The sequence below is a fragment of the Callorhinus ursinus genome, unplaced genomic scaffold, assembly GCF_003265705.2.
Source record: "Callorhinus ursinus isolate GAN/ISIS: 27379988/994484 unplaced genomic scaffold, GSC_fseal_2.0 scaffold19, whole genome shotgun sequence".
NCBI classification, from domain to species: domain Eukaryota; kingdom Metazoa; phylum Chordata; class Mammalia; order Carnivora; family Otariidae; genus Callorhinus; species Callorhinus ursinus.
The window spans coordinates 13,558,183-13,575,724 of NW_027397081.1; the positions used below are offsets into that span (position 1 = coordinate 13,558,183).

At 59.1% G+C, this 17,542-nt stretch overlaps 3 protein-coding genes across 3 annotated transcripts; 1 reads left to right on the forward strand and 2 right to left on the reverse strand.

The window, feature by feature from the left end:
* Positions 1-1,021: 1,021 nt before the first annotated feature.
* Positions 1,022-3,600, reverse strand: APOA4 (apolipoprotein A4). The gene is made up of 3 exons (XM_025893377.2): positions 3,425-3,600; positions 2,941-3,067; positions 1,022-2,151 (listed from the first exon to the last, which is right to left on the reverse strand). Exons 1-3 carry the CDS (start codon positions 3,471-3,473, stop codon positions 1,179-1,181), a joined length of 1,149 nt encoding a protein of 382 aa, XP_025749162.1. The 5' UTR covers positions 3,474-3,600; the 3' UTR covers positions 1,022-1,178.
* Positions 3,601-8,594: 4,994 nt separating this feature from the next.
* On the forward strand, positions 8,595-10,974 carry APOC3 (apolipoprotein C3). The gene is made up of 4 exons (XM_025893692.2): positions 8,595-8,652; positions 9,309-9,376; positions 9,541-9,664; positions 10,695-10,974. The coding sequence occupies exons 2-4, from the start codon at positions 9,322-9,324 to the stop codon at positions 10,816-10,818; spliced, it is 303 nt and encodes a 100-aa protein (XP_025749477.1). The 5' UTR covers positions 8,595-8,652; positions 9,309-9,321; the 3' UTR covers positions 10,819-10,974.
* A 2,001-nt stretch (positions 10,975-12,975) lies between these two features.
* On the reverse strand, positions 12,976-14,921 carry APOA1 (apolipoprotein A1). The gene is made up of 3 exons (XM_025893554.2): positions 14,765-14,921; positions 14,421-14,574; positions 12,976-13,718 (listed from the first exon to the last, which is right to left on the reverse strand). Exons 1-3 carry the CDS (start codon positions 14,805-14,807, stop codon positions 13,115-13,117), a joined length of 801 nt encoding a protein of 266 aa, XP_025749339.1. The 5' UTR covers positions 14,808-14,921; the 3' UTR covers positions 12,976-13,114.
* Positions 14,922-17,542: the final 2,621 nt, after the last annotated feature.

The following is a 17,542-nucleotide window of genomic DNA, read 5'->3' on the forward strand; positions in this document are numbered from 1 at the left end:
CAAAAGAGGTCAAATGATCTGCCCCAAATCACCCAGGAGTGAGCGGAAAAGCCAGGATCTGAATTCAGGTTCGCCTGAATCCCCAAGCATAATCCTTCCCCACAGGCAGGTGCTCAGGTTGACAGCAGGACCAGAGTGGGCCAGGCCTGTGGGCCCCTGTCCTGGGGGCACCTTGTGATGGAGGCGTGGAGGGATAGAGGGAATGGAGGCCCCAGAACCTACTCCCAGGGCATGTTCTGGGTGTCTTTGAGGAAAACCCTAAAAAGCCGGCACCCCACTCTGGGAAGGGAAGGGATGCTCAGCTGGACTTGCAGACTTGGGGTCAGAGGTAACAGCCAGGATGTCAAGTCATTTGAGACAAAGCTTGAACTGGTCCTTCTCTGGGGCTCCCTCCTCGAGGGGGGCTCTGAGTCTCTGAGGGTCCCTGTCTCTAGGCTGCATTCCTGAACTCTGGAGACCATGGGTCGAGCAGTCAAGACATTTCTGAAATAAGCACGCATCAATCCTCTAATGGGAGTGGGATGGCGTGGAATAAACCAAAATTCACCTAAATAAGTCAAGTTAAAGGCCCAGAAGAGCTTATGGAAGGAGGGACAGTCTCCCCGACTGTGTTGTGAGCTCTTTACAGCCAGGGACCCTGTCAAGCTTACCTCCGTGGCCCCCTCAGAGTGGAGCACAGTGTCGGACCCATGCTCCACAGAAGCTCTTTTGCTCACTGTTCTGCTGCCTAGAAGAGCGGCAGGCGCACTGAGGGCATTCGATAAACAGCTGTTGGCTAAGTGAATAGAAGCGGGCTGCGTGTTTCGTCTTTGGGTAATGTGTGACATCTTTTTCCACCTCCCCCTTAGAGCATCCCCTCCACCCCTCTCAGCACACCCTGCCCTCGCCCCTCCGGCAGTCTCGTCTCCCCAGCCCTGGTGCCCCTCCAAGCCTCCCCTGCAGGCCCCTGCTAAGCTTTGCCAGTGGTTTTGTCCCACCTCAGGCGCACCAACCGCGAAGTCACATTGCAACCAGACTGGACTAGGTTCTCAGCAGCTTTATTAAGTCGTGAGAGGTAGTGTCATTTTCCACTGGACATGTGTCCTCAACCTTGTACCAGAACTGCCTTGGGACAGACAGACAGACAGGTGGCCGGGCGGGGCAGGTGTCCGTGGGAGGGCGTGAGCACCAGGGACAGCTCAGCTCTCTAAAGGGACTGGGGTCAGCTGCAGCTCGGGGACAGCCACAAGCATGTCCCGGTTCTCTTCCTCCTCGAGGGTGCTGAAAAAAGAGTTGACCTTGTCCCTCAGATCCTTCTCCAGGAAGCTCAGGTGGTCTTCCATATCCCCTGCGTAGGGGCCCAGCTTCTGCCTCAGCTCCTCCACCTGCTGCAGCAGAGCTTTGTTGAAGGTCTCGCCATAGGGCCCCACGTTGCGCCGGAACTCCTCCACCTGCTGGTCCAGGTGGCTGCTCAGCTCGGCCAGCGACTTCTGCAGCTCCTCGGTGTTGTCCCTCAGCTTGCCATGCACGACCTCGGCCATGGGCACCAGCCTCTGCCGCAGCTCATCGGCGTTGGCCGAGATCTTGGCCTTCAGCTCCTGGGCGTTCTTCTTCATCTGGAAGGCCAGCCCCTCGAGCTGGTGGTTGAGCTTCTCCTGGACGTCCTGTGCATAGGGAGCCAGGCTGCGGCGCAGGTCCTCCACGTTCTGGTCGATCTTGACCTTGAGCTCATCGGCATAGGGCGTGAGGTGCCCCTTGAGCTCTTCAACGTTCTGTTCGATCTTGGCCTTCAACTCATCGGCGTAGGGCATCAGGGAGGCCTGCAGGTTGTCCACGTTCTGGCGCAGTGTGGTCTCCATGCGCTGCGCGTGGGCTGTCAGCTGGTTCCGCAGTTGCTCGGCGTGAGTGTTGACCTGGGTGCGCAGCTCCTCGGCGTAGGGCCCGAGGCGCTGCTGCAGCTCGTGCATGTTGTCCCCGATCTTCTGGCTCACCTCGTTGGCGTGGGGCAGCAGCCGGGCCCGCAGCTCCTCCAGCTCCTTCCGAATCTCCTCCTTCAGCTTCTCAGAGTCTTGGCGCAGGCGTTCGTGCAGCTCCGTGGCAAAGGGCACCAGCTTCTTCTGCAGGTTATCAGTGTAGGCGTTCATTTGCCCAATCTTGTCCTGGAAGAGGGCACTGCAAGAGAAGGACACAAGGGGGCCACCGTTACACTTGGCATTACGTGCCTGGACCTTGTCCCCTTATACGCCACTCGTCGAATACACACCTGCCCGAGACAGGTGAGTGAGTGTTCAGGGGGGTACTGAGTTCACAGGTAGATCATGGTTTGAAAGAGTGGCTGTAATAGACTAAGTTATTACCTTGTATCTCTGACTCTCCCCCTGACCTTGAGTCACAGGACCCCCCTCTAATAGTTTGCTTCCCACCCCCAACCCCCTCCCCCTGCCTGTAAAGTAAAAAGGGCAGACTTTGAAGTCCTCCCCAGCTCAGGTGTGCTGGGACCCAGATCACGTTCATTAATAGAATGTTATGCTCTGGACCGCTTCCAGTCTTTTAGGGATTTGAAATACTAGTTTCCTTGCATATGCCCACCCTCAGAGGCTTCCCAAATATCCCCGCTTCCTTTCCCACGATTTCACAGGGGCCGCTCCTTCTGGAATGTGTTAGGACCCAGTTCCCATGACATTTCCCTCCCTCCCTCTCTCCCATGACTCTCAATGCTAGGATGTGGCCATCTGTCACACTCTAGATAAAGTTCAAGCAGGAAGATTCCTTAGGGATCATCAGTCCAGCCCCCTGTTTGGATATGTGGATCCCAGATCTAGAGACCTCAGGGTCACTGGGAAAGTTAGTGGCAGGGCAGTGGGTAGCCTAAGCTCAGGTCCCCAGGCTCTGAGCTCAGCCCTTGCCAACGCATTGCATGGCCTTTGAGAAGCTCCGCCCCACAAGTCGTGCCCCTCTTACTTGAGCTGCTGGGTGAGCTCAGACTGCTGGAGATGTTCCACGGCTTCCTTGGCATTGTCGCTCAGCTGACTAAAGTAGTCCCACACCACCGTGGCCACCTGGTTGGCACTGACCTCAGCCCGGGCACCTAGGCAGGAAACAGAGAGTGATTCATAAGGACCTATCTCCTTCCTTGCCCCTCTGCACCAGCCCCGAGCTGCAGACTGGCTGATGGTGGGGGAGCCCAACTGCTGATCTCCCCCTCTGTGCTTCCCTTGTTATAAAGCCACAGGGGCGTGTAAAACTGGGATAACGCCAATGCCAGTGGGCAGAACGTTGGGAAGAGGCCAGCCCTCCTATGAACTGCGTGGCAGGTGGGCAGCTGGGAGATGACAGGCACTTGGAACTGTCCTCTTGCCTGGGCTCCAGACTCTCCACCTTGCCCACTTGATGCCCACAGATGGCTCCTGCCCGAGAGCCGCATCCAAAGGCAGCTCCTACTCACCAGTGACAGCCACCAGGGACAGGGTCAGGACCACAGCCTTCAGGAACATCCTGGGCTTCTCGCTGGGCTGGAAGAGCCTCGTGCTGCACTGGATCCTTCCTGGAGTCAAGGAGGCCAGAAGAGAGGCTCTCAGGCAGCTCACCTGTGCTGTTGTCCGAACTGACTGAACCTCGGAGCCAGCCAGACATTTAAACCCCCACGAGGCCGCCCTCCCCACCTCCCTCCCCAGTGTGACTCCACGCTGGAAGGTGACACATGCCCAGGAGGCCTCTTGGACTTTTGTGACCCAAGACAACGTGGCAGCTGACAGCCGACCGGGGCTCAGGCAGCATTCAGAAGACACTGTTCTGTATTTATGCCCCACCCAGTATGGAAGGGAGGGTGGGGAGCCATGAGCTGTGGGAGAAAGGAGGCCTTGGGAACCCCTGAGCCAGGGACTAATGCCCCAGAGGCTCTGCTGGCAATTCTGGGTCTGAGCCAGGTTTGGGGGGCAAAGTTCACACCTCCTCTGTCTGCATCAGGGAAGAGAGCTCTTCCCCACGACATCCCCCACTCTGACTCCCTCCATCTCAGAGCACAAGACACTGGGCTGGGGCACCCAGGGCCACAGCTGGGGACAGCAAGCTCTGGTCCAGGTGTGCCCAGGAGGAGGGGGCTCTTGGAAGACTTTGGGCAGTTTGGTGGAGTGGGCAGGGGCCCTGTATCGAACAGGTTCATTTTAAGTGTGCTTCTTGTCCCACCATTGCCTAGCTGGGTCCCCTGGGCCTCGTGATTCAGCTTGGCCTAGCTCTGAGCCTCAGTTTCTCCTATGAAACATGGGGCTGCTCATGGTGTGAGTCGTATAATACCTGACGCAGAGTGTTAGCACTACAGATAGTTGTTATTAATAATAGTATTGTTTTCCTGGTTTGGATCACGGCAGGAGGCTCAGTAGAGTGCTCACCCCTCCTGTGAGAGTGGCAGAGTCAGGCCCGGCCCTCTGGGGCTCCCAGGGGACCCCATGCAGGGAGAACGGCTGGCCTGAGGCCTGATTCCCACCCCCAGCCCAGCCACACTCCCTGGGCAGGAGCAGCCAGCCTATGCTGAATCGCAGGGGACCTGAGCCTCTTAGGGGACGAGGGTAGGGGGCAAGGAGGTCTTCTATAGGATGTCTAACATTCTCTACAACTGATGTCGTACACCCAATTACAAAAAGCCATCCACCAAGAAGACAATGGAGCCTGGTCATTGTGGGTCACTCTGCTGGACCACGACACCTGCACTGACCACCAGATGCATCCCACCGACGGCGCTGTTGGCTTCCCGCGCAAGAGCGCAGTGCCTGGTGTGAAGCTGGGCTCCCGTAGACCACACTTGTGTTGACCCTGACTTATCAGGTCTCCTTGGTTCATATTCCAGCAGTGGCTTGATGTCTCATGGAATTGAAGACAGCTAGAAAGCCTTCTGCTGCCTGCACCCCCCACAGTCGCCTCCCGTACCAGGGAGCTCCCTGCTCCCCGGAGCGGCTCTTCCTTCCTCCCAGCAGCTGTGAGGGGCTCAGATTCTGGAGTCAGGCTCCCCACTCACCGTCCCTGTGGGGACAGGGCAGATCTCCTAATCTCTCCGAGCCTCAGCCGCCCTCGCTGGGCAGAGATGAGCACCTGCCCGCTGGGCTTCGAGGATTCGGAGAGACAACCGGTGTTGTGCTGGGAACGATGCCCAGCGCACAGTAGGTGCTCATCCAGCACGAGCCAGGCTTCACCCCTGAAAGCCTTCCCTCCCCGCAGCACTGGCCTATCGCTCGTGCTCCTGCTCCCACGTCAGGCACAGTCCGGCCCGGGGTGGGCACAAAGGTCAGTGCTCGGTGTCCCCATCCCTTCCTTTGGGGCTGGAGATGAAAAGAGCAATGAGTCACCGAGGACACTGCAGCTGCTGTTAGACCTCTGGGACTCAGAGTCCGAGCAGCCACCAGCAGGTGACGGGCTCTGTCTCGCCTGCCCAGGGGGACACGCAGCAGGAGTGTCTGCACCTATCTGCGCGTGTCTGAGAGCAGCCGCCGGACGTGGACAGAGTCACCTAAGCGCGCCACTATTTCCACTGTCTGTGGGCACAGAGCTGGGGCCTGCCGCTAGGGGACCGGTGCAGACTGGTGCGGGTTGCTGTGAGCAGCCACAGCCTTGAGGAGGGCGTGCTGCGTCCTGATGTGTCGTGGGGGGATGCCATTGATGAATGCATTTCTCTCCTGACGTCAGCGGGCGTCTTTGGTATCAGGCTGTGAATGGATTTGTGCTGGGAGCAGGGGAGAATGAGCACCCAGGCTCAGAGTGTTCGAGCTGTTGATGGAAGTAGGAGACTCTGACCCCAGCTGGGCCTCTGGGTCTCTTCGGGCTCAGATGCTAGCATTTCCAGGTCCTCCGGCTGGCAGGGCCGAATCGGGGCTCCCAGGTCAGCCTACTGGCAGGGCCCTGGGTCACAGAGCCTCGGGTGCTAAGCCTCACCCAGACACGAGTAAGCTCGGAGAGTCTGCCCAACCCCAGAGGACCATTATTGGCCCCCACTGGTCAAGCCTCCTCCCCCGACCCCTCCCCACCCACTGCTTCGGCTGCTTACTCCTTAGAGCCAGTCTTGGGCCAGGCCCAGAGCAGACTCTTCATTCCAGGGGAGCCAGCTTGGGAGGGAGGGAGAGAATACGGAGGGCCAGGCAGCTCAGGCTGGCCACTGTGAGGGCCCCTACAGAGATAGCCCCTACTGAGACCGCCCAGAAGGGTCCAGGCACTCAAGTGCCCTGAGCACTTTGAAAGAGAAAATGGGGAGTGCCCGGGTGGCTCAGTCGTTAAGCGTCTGCCTTCGGCTCAGGTCATGGTCCCAGGGTCCTGGGATCCAGCCCCTGCATCGGGCTCCCTGCTCGACGGGAAGCCTGCTTCTCCCTCTCTCACTCCCCCTGCTTGTGTTCCCTCTCTCGCTGCATCTCTCTCTGTCAAATAAATAAATAAAATCTTAAAAAAAAGAAAGAAAGAAAGAAAGAAAGAAAGAAAGAAAGAAAGAAAGAAAGAAAGAAAGAAAGAAAGAAAGAAAGAAAGAGAGAGAGAGAAAACAGCCCAGGACTCCTGGCATGCCACACCCCTGCTGCGTGGCCCCACACACCTGGGTGCTCTACCCAGCTTAGCACCCCCCTGCTGGGTCTCTCTGCCCCCGACTTCTGACCTCCTTGGCCTCAGGGGGCCCATTGCTACATAGAAGAGAGGGGACAGGTTCTTCCAGACCCTGCACACACACGGGCAAAGGGACTTGGAGGGTCCAGGGCCAAGGTATCCAGGCAGCCCATTCTAGCATGCCCAGGGGCCGAGGACTTTGTACTCCAGCCCAGCTTGGAATCCGGATTCCCACTGTGACCTTCACCTCTGGGGCTGAGGGACAGGCCAGAACAGAAGAGTGACACGGGCACAGTAGCTCTCTGCCCGCCCCAGTGCTCAGATCCTTCAGTGACCAAATCGGCTTCCTTTTCTCCCCCACCCCATCCCTAAATTCTGCTCAGGAAGAGGTGTATGAGTGACTGATAAATCCCCGAGGGTCTCATATCCCCAAGCTGATTGGGACCAGTGTAGGTATTCGAAGACCTGGATCCCGGTTCCCTGCTCTACCAGTGATGAGCTTTGTGTACTTGGGTACATCTCAGCCCCATAAGTCTTAGGTTTCTTACCTACAAAATGGGGTTATTAGTATCTACTTCACAGGAATCTATTTGCATTTTAACAGAATACAAGATCTAAGTCAAAGGAATGACTTTCTAACGGAGAAACTTCAAGTCTCAGTCAATAATAAAAGAATTCTGAGGGTGGAGCCAGGCCACTTTCTTGGGCCTTTGATTTCATATTGCCAGGTTAGTTGTTTCTTCCGGAGAAGATGGCTGCCTGCCAAAAGCCCTATTTCTACCTTGGGGGCTCCCCCTGCCTTCAGACTACGCTGTCTGGGGATGGACAAGGTGTTTGGGAGGAAGAGAGATTTATCAAGCCCCCTCCACACACCAGTTCCTTTGGACTTATCTCATTTGCTTTGCACCACAACTCTTGGCATATCGGCGTTCTATCCCCTTTTTCAAGGGAGGAAATTTGAGGCTCTGAGATGTTAGGTCTCCGGCCCTGGGTCATATGAGTCAGTGTCAAAGGCATCGTTTAAACCTAGGATTTCTTGACTCCAAAGTCTTAGCCTCCCCGATCCTGCTAGCCAGGCTGAGGCTCCTAGTGCGGGCCCAGGGACACCTCACCCCAAGAAAGCCCCGAGGCCTCTCCCGGACGCGCCCCGCAGAGCTCCTCCTCACCCATTCCCTACCAGACGGGCTGCACTGCCGCCTTGCTCCTTTCCAGCCCCCCGCCCAGCCAGGGGGCCATAAGGGCTGCCATTTCAAAGCTAAGGAAACCAAGACCCAACGTGAGAGGTGCTCAGTGCTGGAAATCAATCCCAGCCAGAGGCCTCAGCCTTGAGCCGGGGCTCCTGCCCCAGGGGATATTATCTGTGGGTCCAGAGGGCAGGGGGGAGGAGGAGGGGAGGAAGGGCGGGACAAAGGCCTTGGGCTCCAAGCAGCCTTTGCTATTCTCCCACCAACCCCTGCCCTGGGCTCAGCTCGGGGAGGCTCCTGGGTGAGCAGCACCCGGGGCCCAAGTGCAGAGGTGCAGATGCTATGGAGGGGACTGTGTAATCCCCACTGCTTCGCCCTCCCCACACAAGCCTCTCCCCGTAGGTCTTCTGTGACCTCACTCTATACACCCCACCCCAACACTGAGTTGTTCCCAAGCCTGAAGGAGCCCATCACCGGCTCAGTTCAGCCCCACCCCTTCCAGGCGGTTTGCAGGGCGAGGGGGCTGGGGGCGGGGAGGGACCCGCAAGCCACGTGTGAAGGGCTGAGGTGGGCCCAGAGGGCTTGTGCCCTAATCCCTTTCCCCTATCACCAGCCTCTCCCTGGGGAGCCGGGCTGCTTGGAGGAAATGGGGTCTCCCCAGTGCCCGAGCCCCTCTGGGCTGCAGGGCAGCAGGAGAGCAGGGTGGGCACAGGGGGGACCCAGAGATTTCCCAACTCTCCCAGCAGGCCTGGCTGCATCTGGGCAGCCTGCCTTGGGCCCTGGGCTAGACCGATCAGCAGGTGACCTTTGCCCGGCTCACTGAGCCCTCCGTGCCCCCGGCCCTGCGGACGATATAAAACGGGCCAGAGCCCTCTTGTCTGCCTGCTCAGTCCATCCCAGGCGTCTGCTCCAGGTAACGGCCCCTGGGGAGGAGGAGGGTGAGGGCAGAGGAGAGCAGGATGGAGAGGGGCGGAGGAGGGTCCCTGCCCAGACCTCACAGCACAGTCTGGAGAAGAGCCGGCTGGGGCGAGGGAGGCCGTGGGGCTGGGGAAGCAGCCCCCACCTCCGATTGCATGCTGGGGGGACACCGAGGCTCATGGAAGGCAGGACAGCTGCCCAAAGCTACAAAGAGTGTAGTGGTGCAGCTGGGACTGGAACTGGCTCCCAGTGGGCACACTTTGCCCTCATTCTGCATGGTTAGCCCCACAAGGAGCCTTAGAGCCCCGTCCTGCCCCAGACAGGAAAACTGGGCCTGGACAGGGGCAGAGATCTACCCCAAGTCACCCAGCATGCTAGTGGCAGGAACCAGGCCAGAACTCAGGTGTCCTGATTCCTGGTCTGGTGGGTTTTCTGCTCTCTCCCTTGTGGCCCTCGCTCTCCCTCAGTCTGGCTCTGGAGGCCCCGGAGGCTGAAAGCCCTTCATCTCCCGCATTAGCTGACAGCGGGCCCTTTCTCCCCCTGGCTTGACCCAGCTCAGGACCTACTGTTGGGGCCACACCACTTCCCCCGGGGAGGGTCCAGAGGTGGGGGAGGGGGCTAAGGTACCCCTCACAGGACGCTTCCCTGCAGGAACAAAGGCGCCATGCAGCCCCGGGTCCTCCTCGTCACTGCCCTCCTGGTGCTCCTGGCCTCTGTCCGTAAGCAGCTCGCGGGGACTGGGCTAGGGCTGGGGCGGGGGTGGCCGTCCGCCTGGAGGACCCTTGGGGATGGCTTGAGGATCCCGGGCCCTGGTGGGTGGCTAGGCAGAAGCCAAGGGTTCCCCAGAGGCGACCCATCCCATTCAGCTCTGCTCTCCTGGCAGGAGCTCAGGAGGAAGAGGACCCCTCCCTACTGGGCCTTATGCAGGGATACATGCAGCACGCCACCAAGACCGCCCAGGACACGCTGACCAGCGTGCAGGAGTCCCAGGTGGCCCAGCGGGCCAGGTATGCCCCCACGTCTCCCTGCTTGGTGTCAGTTCCTGCCCCTGACTCAGGAGGGCCCTGTGGGCTGTGGCTCTCCCAGGACCTGCGCCTCTCCTAGCCTCCGGGCTCTCTGCTCTATGAGCCGGTCCCGCACAGGGCTTTCGTGGGCTGCCGGGGGAGAGATGGCGGAGGTGGGCCTGCATCCTTCCTTCCTCCTCCTGGCCTCTCCTCTCCCTCTGAGGGCCCTCCTTGCTCCTTTAGGCACCCTGCAAGGCTCTGAGGAAGGCCACGTTAGCTCTTGCTGCCATTCGCTTTACTGGTGGGGGTTGGCATGGAGGCTCCACCCAACCCAATTTCGGCTGGTGTGTGTGTGTGTGTGTGAGCGTGTTTCTGCCTTGCGCCAAGCCCTGGGGCCGGTGTCCAGCAGAATCCATCCTTCCTCTCCCACCCTGCCCTGCCTTCTAGTCCTCTCTTCTCCCAGCACCCTTTCCCACCTCCACGCCCCCGCCCCCGGGAGTCAGCCAGCAGTTCCGTAGCTGAGGCATTCAGACTCTCATAGCCCTCAGAACTGGCTGTGGAGTGGGTATGATATTTGCCATTTTGCAGATGAGAAGATCGAGGTTCAGAGACGTTAAATGACTCGCCCCAGATCACACAGCTTGTTTATGCTCTGTTGATTGTCCAGACGAGAGACTGCGTCCCTCTGCCCCACCCCACTCAGAGCCACCAGGTTGTGCAACTCTAGTGGGCCTCATTCGCCTGGAATAAACTGACAGCCGGGGCCTTCCGCATCTCCCACTCAGTCACTCCTGTCCAGCTTGCCTCAGACCCAGGGCGGCACCAAGTTCTGCCCCGACCCGGAGAAACAGGCTGGACTTGCGCTAGGGTCCCATCACCCCCTTCAGCATCTCTTCTGCCTGGGCTGGCAGCTGAAAGGGTCCCTGCTGGAGGTCTCGGGGGCGTTGCTGGGTGAGGTTGAGAGGGTCGGGGGAGAGGCAGATGAGCTCTCACCCCCACCTCCACTGCTTCCCCTTACTGATTTAACCCCCAGGGGCTGGATGACCGATGGCTTCAGTTCGCTGAAAGACTACTGGAGCACGTTTAAGGGCAAGTTCTCTGGGTTCTGGGATTCAGCTTCTGAGGTCCAACCAACTCCAGCCTCTGATGCCTCCTGAGACCTCGACAGCCCAACTCTTCCTACCCATCCACCCTGCCAGCTCCTTGGGCAGCCCCGAAAGTCACTTGAAAGTGACAACATTCTCACCTCCCACCCCACCCCAGACCTGGCCCACCCCCAAGCTTGTTGTCCTCCCAATAAAGCTGGATGAGAAGCTGCCGTGAGTGGGATGGGTGTCCCATGCGTGCCATGTATGTTGGGACGTGGAAATGGGCCAGGCTGCCTGAGCTGACTTGTGGGACCCAGGCCCCGGGCCCTCTCAGCCAGACTTGAATGGGGAGAGGTTGGAGTAAGATACAACTAGACTCTGGGCTTGGCCGCCTCATTTTATATCAGCCTCAGTTTCTTATCTGTAAAGTGGATGCAACAATACCACCTCCACTGCAGATCTGTTGAATGAATGAATGAAATAAGACTGTGCACAACACCTGGTCATCTTTGTGGCTATAGGCTGAGCTGAATTCCCCCGGGGACCAGAATCAGAGTAGGGGAGGGGGGATTCCAGGGTTCCAGAAGCTAAGAAAAAACCCAAAGTTACCCAACAGAGGCTGTTTGCCTTGTGTCCCCACCAGCCAACAGATGTTCACGTCAGGGAGTCTCAGAACCACAGACTACTTGAGCAGGCCCTTGCTCTTCCAGTGATAAAACTGAAAGATGAAAAGCCCTTGCCCAATGTCACGGAGTCTGCCAACGACAGAGCGGGGCCTCAAGCCCAGGTTAGCTGCTCCTATTCTGCTCAGCTGACACAGAAAAAACTCAGTTACTCGGACGCTGGGAGCCAGAGGGCTCCTTGGCAGATCTGGGGGGCATCAGCACATCTAGTCCCACTTGGAGACATCTGCTGTCTTTGGAAATCCACCTGGGCTTCTCTTCTGGCCCAGCTGGGCCAGGGATCCCAGTACCCACACCTGGACAGTGTTCTCACCCAAATCTCGCCTTGACACCCACTGCATCTCCGGATGGTTAGGAACGACAAACTTTATCCAAGAGTTTTTAAGACACACTGGTGTTTGGGGGAGGGGCAGGGCACCAAAGGCCCTGTTGGGGGAACATGCTCCATCAGCGCACTGTCCAGGTCTCTGATCTGTGAAGCCACGTACACGCACATGGGGGTGCGTGTACCTGAGTGTGGAGAGGGGCCGGCTGTGACAGGGGTGTATGTTTGAGAACAGGCATGCCTGTGTGCACAGCCATGTGAACTTGAGTGCCTGGCCACACGCTTTTTTAAAAAAAGATCCAGGATGGGTCTGGAAGGGGCAACTCAGCCCATCCTGCTCTTCAGCCTTGCTTGGCGAGTGACTTCAAGCTTCAGCTTTCTCCTCTGAGCCGTGGATGTGGTGGCTGTGTGGCCAGGATTTGGGGAAGGACGCAGTGGGATGACAGATATGAATGCATCTTGGAAATAAAAAATGGGCTGGTTACCTGGAAGAGATGGGGATTATTGTTCCGACTCGGGCTTGGAGCCCCAGGGGTGGGATGGCTGGCTGACACAGCTGAGCGGGAGGAAACACCAGCCTTTTCTCGAAAGGGCAGGACTGTGAGGAGTGGCATGCTGCCCTTGTAAAAAAAGAAAAGGGAAGCATCTGTTTCTTCATTTTTTGAATTACTAAAGGAGGAAGGAGCAAAGGCCAAGCTCTTCGTTTGAGCCTGCCCCCATCCTTCCAGCCCCAGTGGCTCGTTGAGGCCCACCCCAGCTGGCCCCAAACCAGAGGGCTGCCAGAGATTCTTGGCCTGGCCTAGGGGAGCCGGGGGAGGGGGGGGGGGGACGACACACCGGGGGAAGAGAGCCCTGTTTCCTGACCTTCCTCAGACAGGGCTGCCGTTCTCATTTGAGCCTCTTGCAGGGCATTTAGCATTGCATCGTCTGTCCCCTCGCCTGATCCTCTCTTATTCCTTTCTGTTTAGGCCTCCTTGGGAAGGGGGCTCCACACACTACCTCGCTCCTAGCAGCCGGGCCTCGCAGGTCCGCGACTCTGAATGAAGGCCCTCAGGGGCCCAGGTTCCGACTGATGGGCTCCCGCTGCAAAATCGGCAGGGAAGTCCTGTCCTCTGGCCAAAGGCCCTGGTGCCCCCCCCTCCCGCCCCCGGGGCTGTCCCAGGGATGTCCCTCCTCCGGCCCGCACCCACTCCCATCCGCCCAAAGAAGAATTTACAGTTTTTGGAGCACATTTTATTGTTTAAAAATCATAACTGAAGCTTCAAAACACAGACATCCCGCTTTGGAAACGTTTATTCTAAGAACCCGATGGACGGAAAGGGGAGCCCCGGGAGGGGTCCCTCGGGTCCGGGGCGCGTCACTGGGCGTTCAGCTTCTTGGTGGCCTCTTCGACGGCGGCCAGCAGGCTGGTCCTGAAGCTCTCCAGTAGGGGCAGCAGGCCCTGGCGGAGGTCCTCTAGCGCGGGCTTGGCCTTCTCTCTGAGCGCGCTCAGCTGCTCGCTGGCCTTGGCGTGGTACTCGGCCAGGGCGGCGCCGCCGCCCTCCTTGAGCGCCTGCAGCCGGGCGGCCAGGCGCTCCCGCAACTGGTCGCTGTAGGGGGCCAGCTGCGCGCGCAGCGCGTCCACGTGGGTGCGCGCGCGGTCTCGCAGCTCCTCGCCCAGCGGGCTCAGCTTCTCCTGCAGCTCCTGCAGCTTCTGGCGCGCGCCCTCGCGCAGCTCCGCGCCCAGCGGCGCCACCTTCTGGCGGTACAGCTCCACCTCCTCGTGCCACTTACTCTGGAACTCGTCCAGGTAGGGCTGCACCTTCTTCTTCACCTCCTCCAGATCCTTGTTCATCTCCTGCCGCAGCACCTCTGTCTCCTTTTCCAGGTTATCCCAGAACTCCTGGGTGACCGGGCCGATCTGTTCGCGCAGCTTGGCCACCGTGCTGCTCAAGGTGTCCCAGTTGTCCAGGAGTTTCAGGCTGAAGGGGCGAGCGAGGGGCTCAGGGGTGGCCTCCCCGGCACCCCGGACAGCCCCGGAGCTGCGGGCCCGGCGCCCCGGCCCGTCTGCGGTGAGGCCCGAGCAGTACCTGTCCCTGCTGGGCATCAACCCCGGGGGGCCGGAGCCCTGCCTCGCTTTCCCCACACACCTCCTCCCCCAGGACAGCCTCCCGCGCACACACCACCGCCGGGTCCCACGGTTCGGATGGACTGAGGAGCTAGGAGAGACGGAGCTGGGTTGGGTGCCCTGTCTTGTCTGTCCCCAAAGCTGGGCCTTAAAGACCTCGTCACTATACTTGGAGTCCATCCTCCTGTCTGGAGACGGCCATCCCTGTCGCTGGCCAGGAGAGGAGGAGGGAGCTAAGAACGGGAAGGGGCTTGCCGCACTCACAAGCAGATGGTGGTGCTGTGATTGCTGACCCGGCAGCCCCTCGCTAGGGTGCTACAGATCTTATCCTCCCTAAAATGGGTTCTGAGATGCTGGTTATTTGCAGGATCTCATTCCTGCTTGGGGATCCCATTCTGGATTTTTCCAGGCCTTCTTTGGGGCCCAGGAAATAGCAGGTGGGGATTTGGCCAGTCTGGCTACATCTTCCCACAGACCTCTCTGCCCGGCAGGACCAGCCACCCCTGCCCCTGTCCCCCAGCGCCCCCGGTGCCCCGGCCCCAGGTTGGGTCCATACTTCAGCTGTTTTCCCAAGGCGGAGGCTTCAAACTGGGCCACATAGTCTCTGCCGCCGTCTTTGACTACGTCCACATACACGGTGGCTAAATCCTTCACTCGATCCCAAGGTGACTGGGGTTCATCTTGCTGCCAGAAATGCCGAGCCTGGCTCCCTGGAGGTGAGAGGAGAGACCCAGATCAGGCCAGCTCCGGACTGGGCTCAGAGCTGAAATGCCAGGTTTGGAGGCAGGGGCAAGGGAATGAGTGAGAAATCCTGTTCCCTGGGCCCAGGAGGGTGGCCCACAGGGACTTAAGGAGAAGCCGCCCCCCCATGGTTGGCTTCCTAGGTTGGGGGGTACCTACCCGTGAGGAAGAGCACGGCCAAGGTCAGCACCACCGCTTTCATCCTGGAGGGACGTGGGTGACCTGGAGGAGAAGAGGGTCCCGGCTGAGTGGGCCAGGCCTCTAGTGTGAGGAGCCCAATGCTCCCCCCGCCCGGCCCCGCCACTCAGCCAGGGGTGGAGGAGGCAGGGCACAGAGTGGGAGAGGGTCTCGGTACCCAGAGCCCCGGCATGGGGCAGAGACTGGAGCCTGCACCCCAGAGCCTCAGCCTCCGATGCCCGGAGCCGGGGAGCAGGCAGCCGCACTTACCTCAAGGAGTCCAGCAGTCTCTGAGCCGCCCGCTCTCCCAGCCTATTTATGTCTCCAGGCAGGGGCTGGGCTGGGAGGCTGATAAGCCCAGCCCAGGCCTTGCTAAGGCTCCCCCGTCCTGGCCATGTGGAACTTAGAGTTCAAGGATCAGCTCTGTCCCCAGGGCCGGACAAATAGAGTGGGCAAACAGGAAGCTGCGGGGGCTGCAGGGCCAGGGATCAAGGGTTCAGGCGGGGGCCAGAGGGGGTGGGTGCAGGCTTGCAGGCCCTCAGGGTCGGGGTCATCTGCACCCATCGCTTCTCCTAGGGGGGATGCGTGCCCGCCATTGTCCGCCATGCCAGTGCGGCCGGAAGCAAGAGACACCGGCCGGCCAGGGATGGCTGGGACTCCTCCCCTTGGGAGATGTCCTCCCCCACCGCCCCCTTGCATTCCAGGGAGATCGCTTTGCCCCCACCCTGGCCTTCCCCTCCAAAGGCAGCAGACCGTCTTCCCCCCAACCCCCTGTGGCCTCTTTTGTCCCATCAGGTCAGCAGACCTTTCTCCAGGCCCTCCCAGACCTCCCAAAGCCTTATGCTCACCCGAAGGGGACTGTGGGGCCATGGAGTGGCCTGGGCAGAGTGGAGAGGGCTTCGGGGCTCCCAGACTGAGATTTCCGGGACCTCTGACATTTCAAAACAAATTCTGGAGACCAACACGGAGTTGCCAGCTTTTGATTTTGTCATGTAAAAACGTTACCCATGGTCTCCCCATCCCCCCCCAAACCCCACCCGTCTCCCGTGAGCAGCACTTCACAAAAGAAATGATCTTTTTTTAACATCACGAAAGGGCATCATGTCAGAACAAAGGGCAGTCACTTAAGTGAATCCATGTATCTTTGCACTGTCGGTGTTTACATGTGGGCGCACACAGTGAGAGTGGAGACCAGGCTTTAGGGGTCCCCGGTGCAGGAGTGGGAGGGGGGAAGGACCTCTGCAGAAGAAGGCCGCAGGAGACCTGGTTGGTTACTCACTTCATTTCGCCTCCCATCTGCAAAATCCTGGAGGAGGATCTCGGGCCAGTTATGTCATCTCTCTGAGCCTTGGTTTCCTATCAGTAAAATGGAGACAACAATGGCCTGGGCTGTTGGAGGACCCGGAGAGTCGTGTAAATAAGTGCAAAGTGCCGTGTGCTCAGTGGTGTTTGCAGCGCCGCTCTGCGAGGGGTCTCCTGGAAGGCCCAGCACCTCCAGCCCCAGCTCCCTGATGGGCCCTGAGTCACAGAAGCTGTGGAGGCCCAAGCCGAGAGGACTGTGAGATCAACTACTCCGGCCTCTCCCCTCCCTACCATCTTACAGATGAGGAAACTGGAGGGTGGGGACCGAATTTGCTCTGGGTCTCTGGTCTCTCAGCAAGTGAGAGGCAGGGCTGAACTTTGCACTCAGGGCTCTGGATGTATAGACCCAGAACAGAAATATGCCCTTCACCGTCTACCCAGGAAACTCCCTACTGTCAGCCAGGCCCCAGAGCTGCCGGGCCCCGGGCCTCCGCCATTGCAGCCAGGCTCCTGTCCTTCACCGCAGATAAGAAGGCTTGGAGCTCGACAGCCTTAGGTTTGAATCCCAGCTCTGCCCCTCGTTAGCTGTGTGGCCCTGGGCAAGTTATAGAACCTCTGTCCTCCTCAGTCCCCTATCTGCTGAATGAAGACAAGGATGGAACACCCCATCCCTAGCGTCACGGCAGGGGTGGTGTGCACGGCAGGCAGACTAATACCCCTCCCCCACAAAGATGTTCAGGTCCTAAGCCCTGGAACCTGTGACTTTGCAGATGTGATTATAAGGACCTTGAGATGGGTGGTTTCCCTGGATTATCCAGGTGGGCCCGATGTCAGCACAAGGGTCCTTAACTATACGAGAGGGAGGCAGGAGACGTGGTCAGAGGAGACAAGCGGACAGCAGCTCAGGTCAGAGCAATGTGTAGGGGGCCGTAAGCCGGGGGGTGTGGGCCGCCTCCAGAAGCAGGACGAGGTAGACACAGATGTTCCCCTGTGGCCTCCGGAAGAAAGGCGGCTCTGCTGACACCGGGATTTTAGCTTTGTATGACCAAGTATGACCTCTTGGGACTTTTGGCCTCTAGAACTGTCCTGAGATAATAAATGTGTGTTGTTTTAAGCACTGCATTTGAACATCTGTCGCAAAACCGGAAGGCAGCTGGCGCTTGGTAACTCTTCTGTGTCCCTGAACCCCAATTTCTGGCATTCTCACCCCTTGCTCCCACTAAAAACACTTGCCCTCAAAGACCAGAGCTAAGACCCCAGCTTCTGGAAGCAGACGTGGCAGGGACTCACATTTTCTCTGTGCGGCCCTGACTTGCAGCTGCTGGGATTCGGGACGTCTGCTCCTGGACCAACCCAGCCACAGAGGTCCATGGGGCCCTGCAGAGAGGGAGCTGGTCTCCCTGAACAGTCTGCCTGGGCTGCCACTTAGCCAGCCCAGCTTTCTGCCTGTGGTGTAAA